Raw genomic sequence first — 17,164 nt, forward strand, 5'->3', positions numbered from 1 at the left:
AAAAGCAAGAAATGGTTGCGCAATCTTCTGCTGAGGCTGAGTATATTTCAGCATTATTGGCAGCGTCACAAGCAATATGGCTAAGGAGAATTTTTGAAGATGTTGGTGAGAAGCAAAGAGAAGCTACTCCAATTTTATGTGACAACAAATTCGCAATTGCTATGACAAAGAATCCTATTTTCCATAGTCGCACAAGACACATTGCAATCAAGCATCACTTCATTAGAGAAGCCGTGGAGAATGAAGAGATTCAACTCAAGTATTGTAAGACTGAAGATCAAGTTGCAGACATTTTTACCAAAGCACTTCCAAAAAATAAGTTTGAATACTTTAGAGAATTGTTGGGTATCACAATATGGCATTAAGGGAGGTGTGTTAAAAATAAATTAATGCCATATTCATTATGCATTTTGGGTTTATTCATGTATTGTTATTGTACATGTATCAAGAGGGTACATGTATCAAGTGTGTACATGTATCAAGGGAGTGCATGCATCATATGTGTGGTTGAGAATTGTCTTGAAAAGTTCAAAGGTCTATGGGAGAATGGTATATATAGTGTAAGGGATTTGTTGTTAAGGCATGTCAACACAATAAAAAATTCAATACAATACAATATTTGTTTCTCGCCTCTTTTAACTTAGAAATTATTTAGTTGGTTGAAACTACAGCCACCAGACATCTAGTTTTTATGTCCATTAGGTCTTATCACCTTAACTTTCACAGTGATAAATTTATATTATTTCTATAAAATAGAGCAATCAGTGAGTCGTGGAAGAGGCTCACTGCCTGTTATATATTTATTTGCTTTTGAAGCGAGAAAAAAAGAAGCAAGGAATCAAGATTTATTTTTTTAAGCAAGAAAATAAGGAGAAAGGAAGTAGAACAATCAGTACTCTAAACTTTGTAACTATAAAGTTGTATGATTTATTGTTCATTAGTTTTTTTTTATTATTATTATTTCACTGTTGAATTATAATTTTTATATTATGTCAGATCCCACTCACGAAAAATCCATTTGTTTATTTGTTGTATGTGTTTTGATTCATTATTTTGATTAAATTTGTTTTTAGTAATATTTGTTAAAAATTGTAGATTTTAACATGTAACAATTTTTTTTTTTAAACTTTTTTTTTTTCGGATTAAATGGAGAATGTGAACAACCGGAGAAAAGTGCTAAACAAAACAATATCGACCAGGGGAGATATAAAGATCTCAGGGAGAAAATGGGGATGGCGGTTGCCAAGTGGTATTATTATAACCATATATAATTTAACACTATTGATTCTGCATACACCTAGCCTGTGCTTGATATTGTTGCTGAGTGTGAACCTGGGATGAAAGGTCTCACTCTGTAGGAGCTGGCAGAAAAATATTTAGACCTATAAGGATATAAAGGAGTTGTGTTAACGTTTATAAGCCCAATTTTGAGGAAAGGGAAGTCACAACTATGTGTGATGGGTGGAATGGTACGACTGACAGATACATTAATATCAAGTTTCTTGTTTATTGTAATAAATTTAAATTTTTTCACAAATCATTTGATGCATTTATTACAATCTGCTCAATGATATTATGACTGAGATTGGTGAACGTTACGCGGTAAAAATCGTAACAGATAATGAGTCCATTTTAAAAGCTGTTGGGAAAAGATTATTGGAGAATAGGCATCATTTGTATGCGCAGCCCATGTCATTGATCTCATTCTAGAAGACGATGTTCAAGAAAAAAAGAATTGGTGGTGTCTATAGGCAAGTGCAAATGATAACACATTTTATTTAGAATCATAGGTGGGTTCATAACTACACGAGGGTTTTCATCAATAATAGGGAGCTGCTTCGCCCAAACATCACTCGGTTTTCAACACATTTCCTTACCCTATAGAGTATTGGCAGGCATAAAGATGCCTTGAGGACAATGTTTCAATCGGATGCACTTAAAATTCAAAGTAAGGACTATCATTCATTTATGTTTTTATTATTTTATAAGAAAAATATAGTATTTATTTCTTTGTTACTACTTTACTAGTTACTAATAATATGAGTAATTTCAGGTGGGGAAAGCCAAAAACTAGTGACTCATACGAAGTGAGACATTATCAGTGGTAGTTCATTTTGGGGAAAAAAAAAACCATTGAAATCATGAAATTACAGGAGCCATTTGTGAAAGTTCTTAGATTAGTTTATGGAAATGAGAAACCCACTATGGGTTTTATTTATGAAGCCATGGAATGTGCGAAAAAGCAGATAAAAGAGAATTGTCGATATTGGAAGGAATATTTAAGAATGCTTGAAATTCGATGGACAAGTACCCTTCACCATCACTTACATGCAGCCGGTATTTAAAATTTAAATTTAAATTTTTGTTCCTATTTGTTGCCATGATAATAATTTTACTTTTATTAGGTTATATTCTAAGTCTTCAATATCAGTATAAAGATGAAGTTTGGGACACAATGGAGGGGACAAAAGAGTTATTGAAATATTAGAGCCCAACTTGCAAAGAAGAGTTAAAGCAATGACTCAAGTAAGTGAAAAAAAATTATATAATTTATACTTAAGAATTGCTAGAGAAATAAACAAAATTATAATTTCTTTCAGTTGATTATGTTTCAAGAAAAGGATGAGATGTTCGGCACTCAAACTGCGCAACATGTAATTAATTTCACTTGTCCTGGTAACAATATTCACATCCATTTATCGTTTTAAGTCTTAAATTATTAATCCATCATATAATTATTGTGTTTTCACTTTGTACTTTGCAGCTAAATGGTGGTTGTTATATGGGACTAGTGCTCCAGAACTAAAAAATAATAATTGTGAACGTAATGGAACACATTTAACGTCATCCACACCAATACAAGAAATAGATTGAAGTATAAAAGAATTCAAAAATTGGTTTACTTGCATTATAATTTGAGACTGAAGGTTAGACACATCACCTGTAGCAGTGCAGAGGAGATTGAAAGTAAATATAGTCCTATCGATCTAGACTATATTTTTAAGGAGGATAATCCCCTTAACCCAGTGGCGTAGCCACGTAGGCACAAGTGAGGGCAACTGTTCCCACTAAATTTTTAATTTTTTAATTTTATATGGAAAGATTTTTATATTTGTATAATTGTCCCCACTAAAAGTTAACATTGCACATATATATATATATATATAACCAAATGACCATTCACGGTTGAAAAAAAAAAAAACATAGGAATATAATCTTTCCAAAAAATATGATATTTTTTTTTCCACTTTTTCAAAATATTTTATTCTTTTCCACTTTCTCCAAAAATACAAGATATTCTTCTCACACTTTTGATTTTACCACAAACAAATGCATTGTTAATTTCCATCACATTTTCAATATTTAACATTTCTCTTTTGGTGAGTCTTCAATATTTCAAAAATTCACAAAATCCAAACAAATACTGCAATGTGGAGACAAGTAATTTTAAAATATGAAAAATATTCTCAAATATTTAGTACTGTTTAATTTTTACATATATTATTTTGATTCAAATAATATATATATATATATATATATATATATATATATATATATAATTATAATTAACCCCACGGCGAAAATTTTTGTCTACGTCACTGCCTTAACCCATGGTTACAAGAGAGGGAGGATGCTTGTCTCGACTCTAACAATGATAATCTTTTTCGGATGATTGATGAAGTGGTTGAGCTTCATAATAATTCATCTTCTATAGAGTACTGATGATGATATAGTTGTGTTTTGGTCATTGTGATAATCTAATTGTTGTGTGGGCTAAAAAGGAAATAAGTTCATGAATATGAAAGATTTTGGGTCAAGCATCGTTTTATTGTTGTTTGTTAATTCTGACATTAAGACAGTGTAAATAGGACCCCATGCGCTCATATATTGTTAGAAAAATCCTAGAAATTTTATTTCAAATAGCTAGATTAGTGAGTTCAAAATATTTTTAGGTGTTTGGGAAATTTAATTTTTTATGGTAGCGAATTTTTAACATTTTTTTATTTATTGTATTGATAAGAGTGAATTTTTAAATTTATTCTTGTTAAATTTAAAGAAATAATTCATAATTAGTGTATTTCTTCAATCAAGACAATATTAAAAAAGATAATATTAAAATATTATTAAAAATAATATATTCATTATTAAAATGAAACATGTATTTTGAAACATTTTAAAATAAAAAATAAAAAACAAAAAATTTACGACTGAGGGAGTGATAATAAAAAGTTTTATCATTCCTATGTTAGATTTGATCCAAGAGATAAGTCACCGTGTATTATAATTTATATATAAAATAAAAATAAAAATAAATCTGAGAAATCACATTAAATGCTCAGCCACCATCATTTAACCTATTTTTTAATAGTATTATAAACAACATGTGTCGCATTAATCTGATATGATATGACTCCTCATTGGAGATTACTCATTTGAAGTAAGCAAGCAAGTAAATTATTCATAATATTATTATTTTATAAAATTAATGAAGCAAAAATTAACACATACATAAAAATTAATATGTCAATTTCTACCCAGAAATACTCTTGTTACTCTTGTGTCTACCAAATATACAAATATTTTATAAAATCATGGAATTCGCAAAGTTGTTGACACATGAGCAGCAACATTTTCGGTACCACCTGGAAGTATCTTCAGAACCGCAGGATGCTCTGCAAATATACAGTCATCGTTATGCTACTTACAATGCAAAAATCAGATATTCCAACTCCATTTATTTCTGAAATTTATATTTACTAAAATGGTTTCTATAATTTGAAAACTCATCAATATTCTTGGTCCATAGAAAAAGGTTTTTTTTTTTTTTTAATTTTCTTGTAATAGAATTTTTCGTGTCAAGTTCCCAAAGAAACTCAAATCTAATACTTGTAAATTGCAATTATGAAAATAATTATAAGAAGTGTTTATAATTTTCCCAAACATTTAGGCTTCTTATGAAACATAATTATCATACCTATTAAACATAATTATCAAACCTATTAAACCAAAAATAATATCAAAGTTAATGATATTTTTGTTTTTCTAGTTTGTTTTAATCTGACTAAAAAAAACTAGAAAAGTTAGAATTACATTTGAAACTTCTTAGGATCCTCATAAAGAATTTCGATTTCTGTATATATAAAACGGCACTGACAGACTGTATGTGCTCAACAATGAATTATGAATGCTCTTAAAGATTCGATACCAACAACATCGAAAATCATATATTTTCAAAAAAAAAAAAAAAAAAAAAAAATTATGCATAGAAAAGAACTTACTTAGAAGAGCATTAATCTGGTCAGCTGTGAGCTTGACAGCAAATCCGTTGATGGTTCTTGTGTACTCATAAATAATGGCTTTCTTGGCCGCCATTTCACTGCATCAATTCCAACCGTAGACCAAAAAATATTTAATTTGTATTCTTTTTATCACAGTTTAGAAACTAGATGAAGGAAAAGCTTAACTAAATCTTAGAAGTTCCTAGTGGGTTAAAACTTAAAACCAAAAACATTATAATGTTGCATTTAGTAGCATAGAATCTGCATGAACCATTTTGTTTGAACCAAGTCACATGATGTATAAACCATTTTGTTTCCTAATTACTTTAGAGTTGTTTGATAATTAAATTTAGTAATTAATTTTGAATAAAGAATTGATTTGTTTAGGAACACTTAATCGACACATTAAAATTGGAATTGAAAAAAATTTAATTCAAACTTTAAATTATTTTTTTCACATTCCATTTCCAAAGTGGTGACAACAACTAGACTTTTTTGCCACCAAAATTTTAGTGGCTAAAATCCCATTATTTGTCGTAAAAATTATTCACCACAAAAATAATTTTGTGGAGATGTCATGTCCATAAGTCTGCGAAGAATTGTTTTTAAGCGCAAAAAAGGGTTTCGTTGCCAATATTGGTCAAGAATTTTTTTTCATGGCGGAAAACCACCTTTTATGACAATTATTCTGTGGAAAGAGTCCTACTTTTGGCACAAAAAATTATTTTACAACAAACATAACTTATGTGTATTTGATTAAGTGTCCTTGATAGTGGAAATTAGATAGCAACTTAAAGGATAAAGAGCAAAAAAAAACCTTTAAACTATGTTTGAATTTACAAATAATTCTCATGAACTATATTTTATGCATAATATCCCTTGAACTATCACATTTTGTTACAAAATGTACCAATGCCTAAACTATATTTCATTAAAGGACCATAATACCTTTTTTTATTATTGAATTACACTTAATCTATTTTTTTATTGAAATAAATTATGAAAAAAATTCATACTAATTTGATGACATATTCTTCATTAAATTTGAATAAAATTATCGTTAATTTTTTAAATAAAAATCTTAAGTAGAAAATTTTAAAATAATTTAATTGATTTCTTAATTTTTCATGAATATATTATATGAAAATAAGGTTTTTTTTCATTTAAGTAATTTATTAATTTTTCATCATTATATTGTATGAAAAAGAAGGTACGGAGTATTTTTTTACAGTAAAAATGATTAAATTGGGTATAATAAGTTTATTATAAATAATAAAATTTTAATAATAAGTTAATCATTTTAGAAAATGGAAGTTACAAATTATTTTTAAAATTTTTATGATAAATTGATGCTAAAAATAAAATAAAATTAATATTTAGATAAGAGAAAAGATAATAAAAATATAATAAAAAATGACAAATTTAATAAGAAAGGGTAAAATAGTCTTTTACGATGAGTTTGTCCTCAATTGTTACAAATTAATAGTTCATGGGGTAGTTTTTAGTTAGGGGGTGGGGTGGTTTAGCACTTTACCCCAATACAAATAATAAAGACAATAGTACTTTATCACACCGAACACTAAAAATTCAAAGGAAAAAAATTCTAAATTTATAATTAGCCTTTAAAATTCAACTATTAAAATTTTCTATTTTATCAAACAATACTTTAGTCATTTTAAGTTTTGCTTAAAAAAAAAGAACAATGTGTTAAAATCATCAATAACTTATATAAATACTATTTTTTTCAAATGATTCCATCAAAAATTAAAAATTGGCAATTTTATTTAGTCAAATCATGTCAAAGATAGAGAAAATAAAAGTTTGATTAAAACTTTAACATATTGAAAATGAATTTTGGTATGAAAATTTTCAATTACAATAATAATCTTTTAAACCATACTAAGTGATCATCTTATTATATTCATGAAATCTTTTCTTTTTTACTCTGATCATGCACAAATATAAATATAAAATAGATATTGAATATGTGCACATTTGATGTACCTACCTTCCGAGAACTGAAGCAAGTGCTTGGATGTGACTGGCTGATGAGGTTTTGGATTTGGCCATGTAAACGATTTGAACAGAGGCCTCGTCCACTTCACACTGAAAAATGAAATCAAAAAATTAGACATTGGATTAGCAAACTGGTATATACAAATTAATTTTAAATTAAATGCAGCCAATTTGAATTTACTGTACCATATTATATATGTGTGTATATATATATATATATATATATATATAGATATATATCAGAAACTATACATTATAAATAGAGAATTGAAGGTTTATGACTGAACTTTGGAGCTTGCGGCTAATAATGTGAAAATCACAAGGAAGATGACTCGGTAGTACCCAAAAAGAGGAGCCATGAGAGTGTGTGTTTTTGTGTGTGTGAGAGTGAGTGAGTGTGTGATTACTAAAACTGCAAATGTATTAGTCTATATATAGGAAATTTTGGCACACCATGTAAGAGTTAGTGATATTGCCAAATATGAATCGGATCGATGCCTGATGGGACCCACTTGGTGAAAAACCACGTCGATATCCTACTCATGCTGTGCATAGTGGATCATGCATTTTTTTTCTGTTTTTTTTTTCGGAAGTTAGTGGATCATGCATTTGCTAGCACTCTAGCATGCCATGTAATTGTGGTTGTCTTGGTCATCGCCACTAATTGGTGCAATTATAGTTTGGACATTATTCATGTCTTCCATCAAACTTCGAGTGACTCAAACCCACTAAATGAATATGGAGACAATGTTTTATAGATGGAATTTTGGGAACCAAATTAAACTTTTGGAGCACCCTTTCAACTAATTTTTTATTTTTTTAATTTTAATTTCAAGATTTTATTCAATACTTTCAAAAATCACATTTCAACTTCATCGCATTTATTTTAAAATTTTATCACATTCAATATTGAATTTCACCATTATAATGGTGAAATTTTACTAATTTTTACTTACCAATCAAAGTAATGGAATTCACCATTTAAAGCGGTGAATTTCAAATTGGTGACGTTCATGGTGATAAAATATTAAAATTCACCATTAAAAGTGGTGAAATTTTAAAATAAATATATAAGAAATTATTATATGATTCCTGACTATGAGAAAAAATTTATTGCGTCTGTTGCACCATGTAACATGTGCATTTGGACTATTCGTTTAACACACATGTCCATGCATGTATTACACACGGCGATAATGAACGGTTAGATGTGCCCGTTGCAAAGTGTAACGGGCACAAAGAAGTTTTTCTTCTTGACCATATAATACAGTCCAATCAAAATTCTTCAATTAAAAAATAGACTTCCAAAATTTAATAATATATTATAAAGAAACTTCAATATGAGTTTTGATTGAATTCAACTATAAGGTAACTTATGATTTACAACTATCTAATAATTTTTTTATACAATGAAATTGCACATAGTATTAAAAAAAATGCTAAAAAAAAAAAAAAAAAAAAAAAATTACAGGAGACGATTTTGATTCTATGTTACCGGCTGAAACAGACTACATTCAAGGCTAGTTTAATAATAAACAATAGGGTAATTTACATTCACATTCTTTAATGTTTGTCCTATTGACAATCATATATAAGTTAGTCTATTTTTTAACAATGATACTTCATATCAGAAATTGCAGCCAAGTAGTCCTTTAAAAATTACGAAAAAATGATATTGCCCTTCAATATTTAATTAATTTTAATTGTAAAATATCATAACTTTGAAAAAACACGTTTGCCCTTTGATTAGTCATTTATACAAGATATAAGGAATTTAAGGATCCCACTCCCTTAAATAATTGTTATTGTAAATAGCTTGAATTTTAAATAATTGTTGGGAATTTTCTTTAATTAGGGTGAGCTAACCCTAATTTGTTCAAATTTCTAATCTGAACATTGATTTGTTAATAAATCAGTGTTAATATTCTGAACACTAATTATTTTTTATTAAGTCTTAATAATCTGAACATTGATTTGTTAATTAAATGAGTTATTTATTTATAATTTGAACACAAATATTTTAATTAAATCAGTGTTCTCAACACTGAGTTTTTAGTACCAACAAAACAAGGGTTTATTAATAATAGTATTAATTTATTAACTGATTTGTAATACTCTGTACTTATCTATTAATAATACTAATTTTTTAGTACCAAAAAATCAGTGGTTTATTAATAACCGTGTTAATTTGTTAACTGATTTTTAGTACTTATTTGTCAATTAACACTGTTAATTAAATATTGTTAATTAATTTTAATTTGCAAAAATTAATATTTAATGTGATGACTCTGTAGGCGGGTGTGTTGTGGGCGGGTGCGAGACACTGACAGGTTATCACACTGGGCGAATTACGGGTGCACAATCCCACATCGCCTGAGAAATGGAAAGGTGAAGTACTTATATGTAGGTGTGTCACTCCAATTGATATGAGGCCTTTAGGGTGAAACCCAAGAGCAAAACTGTGCGGGGCACAGGCTCAAAATGGACAATATCATATCATGTGGTGCAGTGACTCATTACAAATGGTATCAGAGCTTAACCCAACTGGAAGTGTGCCGACGGTAAGAATAGCTAGGATTTCCAGAAGAAGATGACATTCGTTTGATGAGAAATAAAAAGGAATATCGAAAATTCGAGTGGCTAAAGCTGAAGCAGCTATTTTCCGGGCCTCCAAGGGGGGTAGATTGTGATGACCCTGTGGTCCAAGGGGGGTAGATTGTGATGACCCTGTGGGCGGGTGTGAGACACTGGCAGACTACCACACTAGGTGAGCTTTAAGTGCACAGTCCCACATTGCTTAAGAAAGGGAAAGGTGAAGTGTTTATATGTAGGTGTGTCACTCCAATTGGTATAAGGCCTTTTGGGGTAAAGCCCAAAAACAAAACCGTGCGGGATCATCATAATACACCCCCCTTGGAAGCCTGACATCCCCGTCGGCACACTTCTGGCTGGGTCAGGCTTTGATACCATTTGTAACGACCCGCTCCACCACATGGTATGATATTGTTCGTTTTGGGCCTGAGTCCGTATGGTTTTGATCTTGGGCTTTACCCCAAAAGGCCTCATACCAATTGGAGATGACATACTTACATATAAGCACTTCACCTTTCCTTTACCCAAGCGATGTGGGATTGTGCACCCGTAACTCGTCAGTGTGGTAGCCTGACGGTGTTTTGCATCCGCCCACGGCACACCCGCCCAAAGGGTCCTGTCAGTGTCTCTTGCACCCACCCACGGCACACCCGCCTATAAGGTTATCACAATCTACCCCCCCTTGGAGGTCCGACGTCCCCGTCAGCACACTTCCTGTTGGGTTAGGCTCTGATACCATTTGTAACGACCCACTCCATCACATAGTATGATATTGTCTGTTTTGGCCTGAGCCCACACAGTTTTGCTCTTGAACTTTACCCTAAAAGGCCTCATACCAATTAGAGACGACACACTTACATATAAGCACTTTACCTTTACTTTACCCAGGCGATGTGGGACTGTGTACCCGTAACACGCCAGTGTGGTAGCCTAATGGTGTCTCGCACCCGCCCACGGCACACCCACCCAAAGGGTCATTACACGGAGCTCAGGCCCAAAGCGGATAATATCATACTATATGGTGGAGTGGGTCTTTACATGTAATCTTTGCTAGTTTTTATATGTTGCATTACAGTTCTTTTGAGGGCAATTTCATCACTTAACAATCAATACACAAATCAAAGGGTATTAAGGTCAATTTACCTTGTGTTAGAAGACTAATATGGTAGCAGGAGTGTCATTGTTAGCTTTAACAAACTTGAGGGTGAGTCATTATTAAAAAAATGACTAACTTGTTTATGACTATCAATAGAACAAATTTTAGGGGGTGTCAGTATAATTTACCTTAAACAATACACTTATAAGGCACAAACTTTGTTAGAGAGAAATGAAAAAAGAAAAATAAAAAAGTTCTAAGCATGGTATAAAATTTTGGAGTAAAAAGAAAGAAAATAGAGGAATTTTGAGTGATACAAACCAGACATGATTTAAGTCACATAATTATTCTAAATCGATGCTGCTCTCACGTTTTACGCACTCTGTTGATCTGATTCTCATTCGGTGTGACTTAAATTCTGCCTTTTCACGTTCTACTCCACATTTATGTGACTTAGAGCACGATGATTTGGTTAGATTATCTCTAAAAACAGGAGCAAAGGGTTTCAAAATTTAATGAAACTTTTCTAATACTGATTTTGTCCTTATATTAAAAAAAAAAAAAAAAAAAATGAAGAAGAAGAAAAAATTCAAATACCATAGCATAGTGAGAAATTCATTAAAGATTTAAGTCATTTTCTTTCTTTTCCATTAATCAATCAAACAAAGATAACACTCTCATTTTGTCCTTTTTGTTATGTCATCCATGACATCACCATGTAAAGCTTACAGAGGAAGATTTCAATTGTGGCTTCTTTGAGAAGCCAATTACAGTGCCTATATATATGGGCATTCATGTATACAGCGTGGTGGTGTTGGAATAAAATAAAAATTCCATTCTCTCTCTCTTTGATTTTCTCTCTCTCCATCTCTTTATATATATATATATATTCACACACACATATTTATTATACGTTATCAGCACGAGCTATCCATCTGAGATTTGAAGAAGAAAGCTTTCTCTCCCTTTTTCTATCCCAACTATATATCTATTTTGTGATATTAGTTTTGATAGATTATTGGGTTGGTTTGCTTTATCGAAGAAAATAACATTTCTGACTCCAAAGGGTAAGGAAATTTTAATTATGGATTATTGTTAGTAAAATAAAGTTGTTCACTTAAATGATATATATGCATACACTATGGTCGGTTCTACCACCTTTTTTTTTTATTCAATAATTTACTAATTATGGTCGGTCTTACCACCTTTATTATTTAATATTTTATGGCTGGTTTTACCGCCTTTATTGTTTAATAATTTATTTATAATGACCGGATTAACCATTATTGTTGTTTAAATAATTTATATTATGTTATTATTTTATTTTAATTCCATTTTATTTATATGCTAAATTATTTTTTTATATTATTGTCACATCTAGTTATTCTGAAAATGTCAAATTTGACAAAGCTGAAAATGGATATTTCTGGCAAAAATTATTTATCTTGGATTCTAGATGCTCAGATCCATTTGGATGTCATGGGCCTTGGTGACACAATTAAAGAAGACAATGAGGCATCATTGCAAGATAAAGCAAAGGCCATGATTTTTCTTCGGTGCCATATTAGTGAGGAAATGAAAACTGAATACCTAACTGAAAGAGATCCACTTTGTTTGTGGAATAATTTGAAAGAAAGATATGATCATCAAAAAACAATCATCCTCCCAAAGGCCAGGGCTGATTGGCTGCAACTGAGGTTGCAAGATTTTAAAACTGTGGCTGAATATAACTCTGCTCTATTCAAAATCAGCTCTACATTGAAATTATGTGGTGATACTGTTACTGATGAACTTTTGCTAGAAAAAACATTCACCACATTTCACGCCTCGAATGTACTCTTGCAACAATAATATCGAGAGCGTAGATTTAAAAAATATTCAGAGCTGATATCATGTTTGCTTGTGGCAGAGCAAAATAATGAGCTTTTGTTAAGAAACTACCAGTCTCGTCCAACTGGATCGACACCGATTCCTAAAACATATGTTACCTCATCCCGTGGTCGTAGACGTGGTCGTGGTGGTAGAAATGAATATGGTCGTGGTAAAAATAACTACCACAATAATGAATATGGTCGTGGTAGAAATCATTCTTATTATCGTGAATGATATCAATCCTCACATTTTCGCAATCAGAGATCCACACCATATCCTCAAAGGAAAGATTATAATGAAATGAGATAAGTAAAAGGGAAGGATGTGGCTCAACCTTCCAAGCCTTATGATAATACTTGTTATTGGTGTGACATGACAGGGCATTGGCAAAGTATTTGTCGTACACCGAAGCATCTGGCTGATCTTTACCAAGCCTCAATGAAAGAAAAGGGAAAACAAAAGGAAATAAATTTCTTTGATCATGATGAGCCAATTGACACCACAAATCTGGAAATGAATTTCATTAATCATGATGAGCCAGTTAACATCACCAATCTGGATGTATCAGATTTTTTTTATGATCGTGATGGAAGGATAGACTTCCTGATTGGTGATGGAAATGTCCACACCAGTTAATCTTATGTTTTTTTTTTCATGTTCTGTCTACTATGTTTCTATTTTTCTTGTATTGAAGTTTTTATTTTCTAGTTTGTATCAAAGTTTCCTTTGTTATAAAAGTTTCTTTTCTGATAAAGAAATTTGCATGAATAGGAATTGATCTGACTAATCCCAAAATAAATGGTGAAGATATATGTTTTGTAGATAGTGAAACAACACATACAATCCTTCGAGATCAAAATTTTTTTTCTCATCTAACTCTGACATATGCCAGTGTCAGTACCATATCAGGTCCCACCGACTTGATTGAAGGCTCCAAACGAGCCAACATCATTTTACCACATGGAACAAGATTACAAATCGATGATGCCTTATATTCTACAAGATCTCGGAGAAATCTGTTGAGTTTTAAAGATTTGCGTTGTAATAGGTATCATATTGAGACCACAAATGAAAGAAATGTGGAATATCTCTACATTACTTCCATTACCTCAGGCAAAATATTGATATTAGAAAAAATCTTTGTTTTCTCTTCTGGGTTATACTATACAACCATTAGAACAATTGAGTCAAATGTTATGATCCATAAAAAATCTTGTGACCTAAAACTTTTTATGCTTTGGCATGGTCGACTTGGTCACCCAGGGAGTACAATGATGCGTCGAATTATTAAAAATTCACATGGTCACCTACTAAAGGATCACAAAATCATCTTACCAAATAATCATCTATGCATCGCCTGCTCACAAGGTAAGTTGATTATCAGATTATCCCCTTCAAAAGTCATTGTTGAGTCTCCTCTATTTTTACAACGAATTCATAGGGATATATGTGGGCCAATTCATCCACCCTCTGGACCATTTCGTTATTTTATGGTCTTAATTGATGCATCAACACGATGGTCACATGTTTGTCTACTTTCTACTCGTAATGTTGCATTTGCTAAACTTCTTGCTTAAATCATCAAATTACGGGCACACTTTCCTGATTACCAAATTAAGACAATCTGTCTTGATAATGCTGCTGAATTTTCTTCTCAAGCTTTTGATGATTATTGCATGTCAGTTGGAATTAATGTTGAACATCCTGTTGCACACACTCATACTCAAAATGGTATGGCTGAATCTTTTATTAAAAGACTTCAGCTAATTGGTCGTCCTTTGCTTATGCGAACAAAATTGCCTGTTTCTACCTGGGGTCATGCGATATTGCATGCTGCATCATTAGTTCGTATACGATCAACTGTTTATCATAAGTACTCACCATTGCAACTTGTTTTTGGTCAACAACCAAATATTTCCCACATACGAGTTTTTGGTTGTCCTGTATATGTTCCAATTGCACCACTCCAACTCACTAAAATGGGTCATCAACGTAGACTTGGAATTTATGTTGGTTTTGATTCTCCATCTATTATTAGATATCTTGAACCCCTGACATGTGATGTCTTTAAAGCACGATTTGCTGATTGTCATTTTGATGAGACTGTTTTCCCACCATTAGGGGGAGAAAAGGCATAGCAGCAACGTGATCTTACTTGGATTGCCCTGCAATTGTCTCATTTTGATCCTCGTACAAACCAATGTGAACGAGAAGTTCAAAGGATCATTCACTTGCAAAATGTTGCAAATCAATTACCTGATGCATTTATTGATACAAAGAAAGTGATAAAATCACATATACCAGCTGCAAATGTGCCAGTACGAATTGCTGTCCCTGAGGGACCTTCTGTCAGTAATGCAGCAAATGCATATAAAACACACCTGAAGCGTGGTAGACCAGTCGGTGCAAAAGATATTGTTCCTCGTAAGAGGAAATCACAAAGAAAAGTTGGCACTCCTGAAGAGGCCACAAAAAGAGTAATAGATATTATTGATCAATCTGAGATAATAGCTTTTGATAAAGTAGAGGCTCTTGATAAGTCTCAAGTATCTAAAAATGATGAAATCATAAATATTGATGAGGCAAAAGCAACAAATGATGATATGGCCCTTGATGAGGCACATGCCCTTGATGAGGCAAAGGTACCTGAAAATGATGAGATCTCATTAAATTATGAAACGAGATGGAATAGAAATGAAATTGTTGTCGACAACATATTCTCATATCTCATTGCTCTTAATATTGAAAATGAGGATCCGGAACCTCAAAACGTCGAAAAATATCGACGAAGAAATGATTGGCCAAAATGGAAAGAAGCGATACAAGCAGAGCTAAATTCATTAGCTCAACGTGAAGTATTTGGACCAGTAGTCCAAACACCTGAGGGTGTTAATCTTGTTGGGTACAAATGGGTGTTTGTACGAAAGCGAAAAGAGAAAAATGAAATCGTGAGGTACAAAGCCCGACTTGTAGCTCAAAGTTTTTCACAAAGACCTGGTATTGATTATGAGGAAACATACTCCTCTGTGATTGATGCAACTACTTTTAGATTCATAATACACTTGGCAGTCACAGAAAGATTGCATATGCATCTAATGGACGTGGTTATAACATATTTATATGGATCACTAGATAATGATATTTATATGAAAATCCCAGAAGGATTTAAAATGCTTGAACAAAACCACGTAATATGCACTCAATAAAATTACAACGATCCTTATATGGATTGAAGCAATCTGGACGAATGTGGTATAATCGCCTTAACGATTACTTACTCAAATAAGGGTATGTGAACAGTCATATTTGTCCATGCATTTTTATTAACAAATCAGAATCTGGTTTTGTTATTGTTGCAGTATATGTTGATGATCTGAACCTTGTGGGAACATTGGACGAGATTGAAAAGACGACCAATTATTTAAAGAAAGAATTTGAAATGAAAGATCTCGGAAAAACAAAATTCTGCCTTAGGCTGCAAATTGAACATTTTTCGAACGGTATTCTCATCCATCAATCAACATATACAGAAAAGATTCTGAAACGTTTTCATATGGATAAAGCCTATCCATTGAGCTCCCCAATGGTTGTCCGATCACTTGACATCAAGAAAGATCCTTTTCATCCTCGAGAAGATGATGAAGAACTCATTGGTCCTGAAGTGCCCTATCTCAGTGCGATTGGTGCTCTTTTGTATCTTGCAAATTGCACAAGACTTGATATAATTTTTCCAGTCAATTTATTAGCACGGTATAGTTCTGCACCAACTTGCAGACATTGGAATGGAATTAAACACATACTGCGATATCTTCGTGGCATAACTGATATGGGCTTGTTTTATTCGAAGGCACCAAAGTCTCCATTAGTTGGATATGCAAATGCGGGCTATCTTTCTGACCCACATAAAGTTTATTCACAAACAGGATATGTGTTTACCTGTGGCGGCACTACTATATCATGGCAATCAATGAAACAAACAATGATTGCAACTTCTTCAAATCATTCTGAGATACTCGCAATTCATGAGGCAAACAGGGAATACTTTTGGTTGAGATCAATGATCCAACATATTTGAACAACATGTGGTCTCTCATCAATAAAAGAAAGCCCAACAGTATTATATGAAGATAATGTGGCATGCATTGCACAGATGAAAGAAAGGTATATTAAAAGTGACAGGACAAAGCACATCTCACCAAAATTCTTTTTATGCACATGAACTCCAGAAAAAGGGTGATATTGATATTTAGAAGATACGTTCATGTGAAAATCTAGCAGATCTATTCACTAAAACGCTTCCAACTACAAC

At 31.9% G+C, this 17,164-nt stretch overlaps 1 protein-coding gene across 2 annotated transcripts; it reads right to left on the reverse strand.

Moving 5' to 3' along the window:
* Nucleotides 1-4,455: 4,455 nt before the first annotated feature.
* Nucleotides 4,456-7,705, reverse strand: LOC132303304 (subtilisin-like protease SBT3.17). Of its 2 annotated transcripts, none has more exons than XM_059800521.1 (4): nucleotides 7,583-7,705; nucleotides 7,288-7,385; nucleotides 5,280-5,377; nucleotides 4,456-4,673 (listed from the first exon to the last, which is right to left on the reverse strand). In XM_059800521.1, the coding sequence occupies exons 1-4, from the start codon at nucleotides 7,652-7,654 to the stop codon at nucleotides 4,591-4,593; spliced, it is 351 nt and encodes a 116-aa protein (XP_059656504.1). In that variant the 5' UTR covers nucleotides 7,655-7,705; the 3' UTR covers nucleotides 4,456-4,590. The 2 variants fall into 2 exon arrangements, with proteins under 2 accessions (XP_059656504.1, XP_059656505.1); XM_059800522.1 differs by having other exon boundaries at nucleotides 7,548-7,705.
* Nucleotides 7,706-17,164: the final 9,459 nt, after the last annotated feature.

The sequence above is a fragment of the Cornus florida genome, unplaced genomic scaffold (assembly GCF_030987335.1).
Source record: "Cornus florida cultivar Cherokee Brave unplaced genomic scaffold, ASM3098733v1 CherokeeBrave_3.0.0_Hap2_Chr04, whole genome shotgun sequence".
NCBI lineage: Eukaryota > Viridiplantae > Streptophyta > Magnoliopsida > Cornales > Cornaceae > Cornus > Cornus florida.

What these genes read in the sequence shown, in the direction of transcription:
- LOC132303304 (XM_059800521.1), bottom strand. Translation starts at nt 7,654, where the DNA reads ATGGCTCCTCTTTTTGGGTACTACCGAGTCATCTTCCTTGTGATTTTC. An exon ending in CTTGCTTCAGTTCTCGGAAG is followed by an intron (nt 5,378 to 7,287) that starts GTAGGTACATCA and finishes GAATTGATGCAG; the next exon opens with TGAAATGGCGGCCAAGAAAG. An exon ending in CCAGATTAATGCTCTTCTAA is followed by an intron (nt 4,674 to 5,279) that starts GTAAGTTCTTTT and finishes GTATATTTGCAG; the next exon opens with AGCATCCTGCGGTTCTGAAG.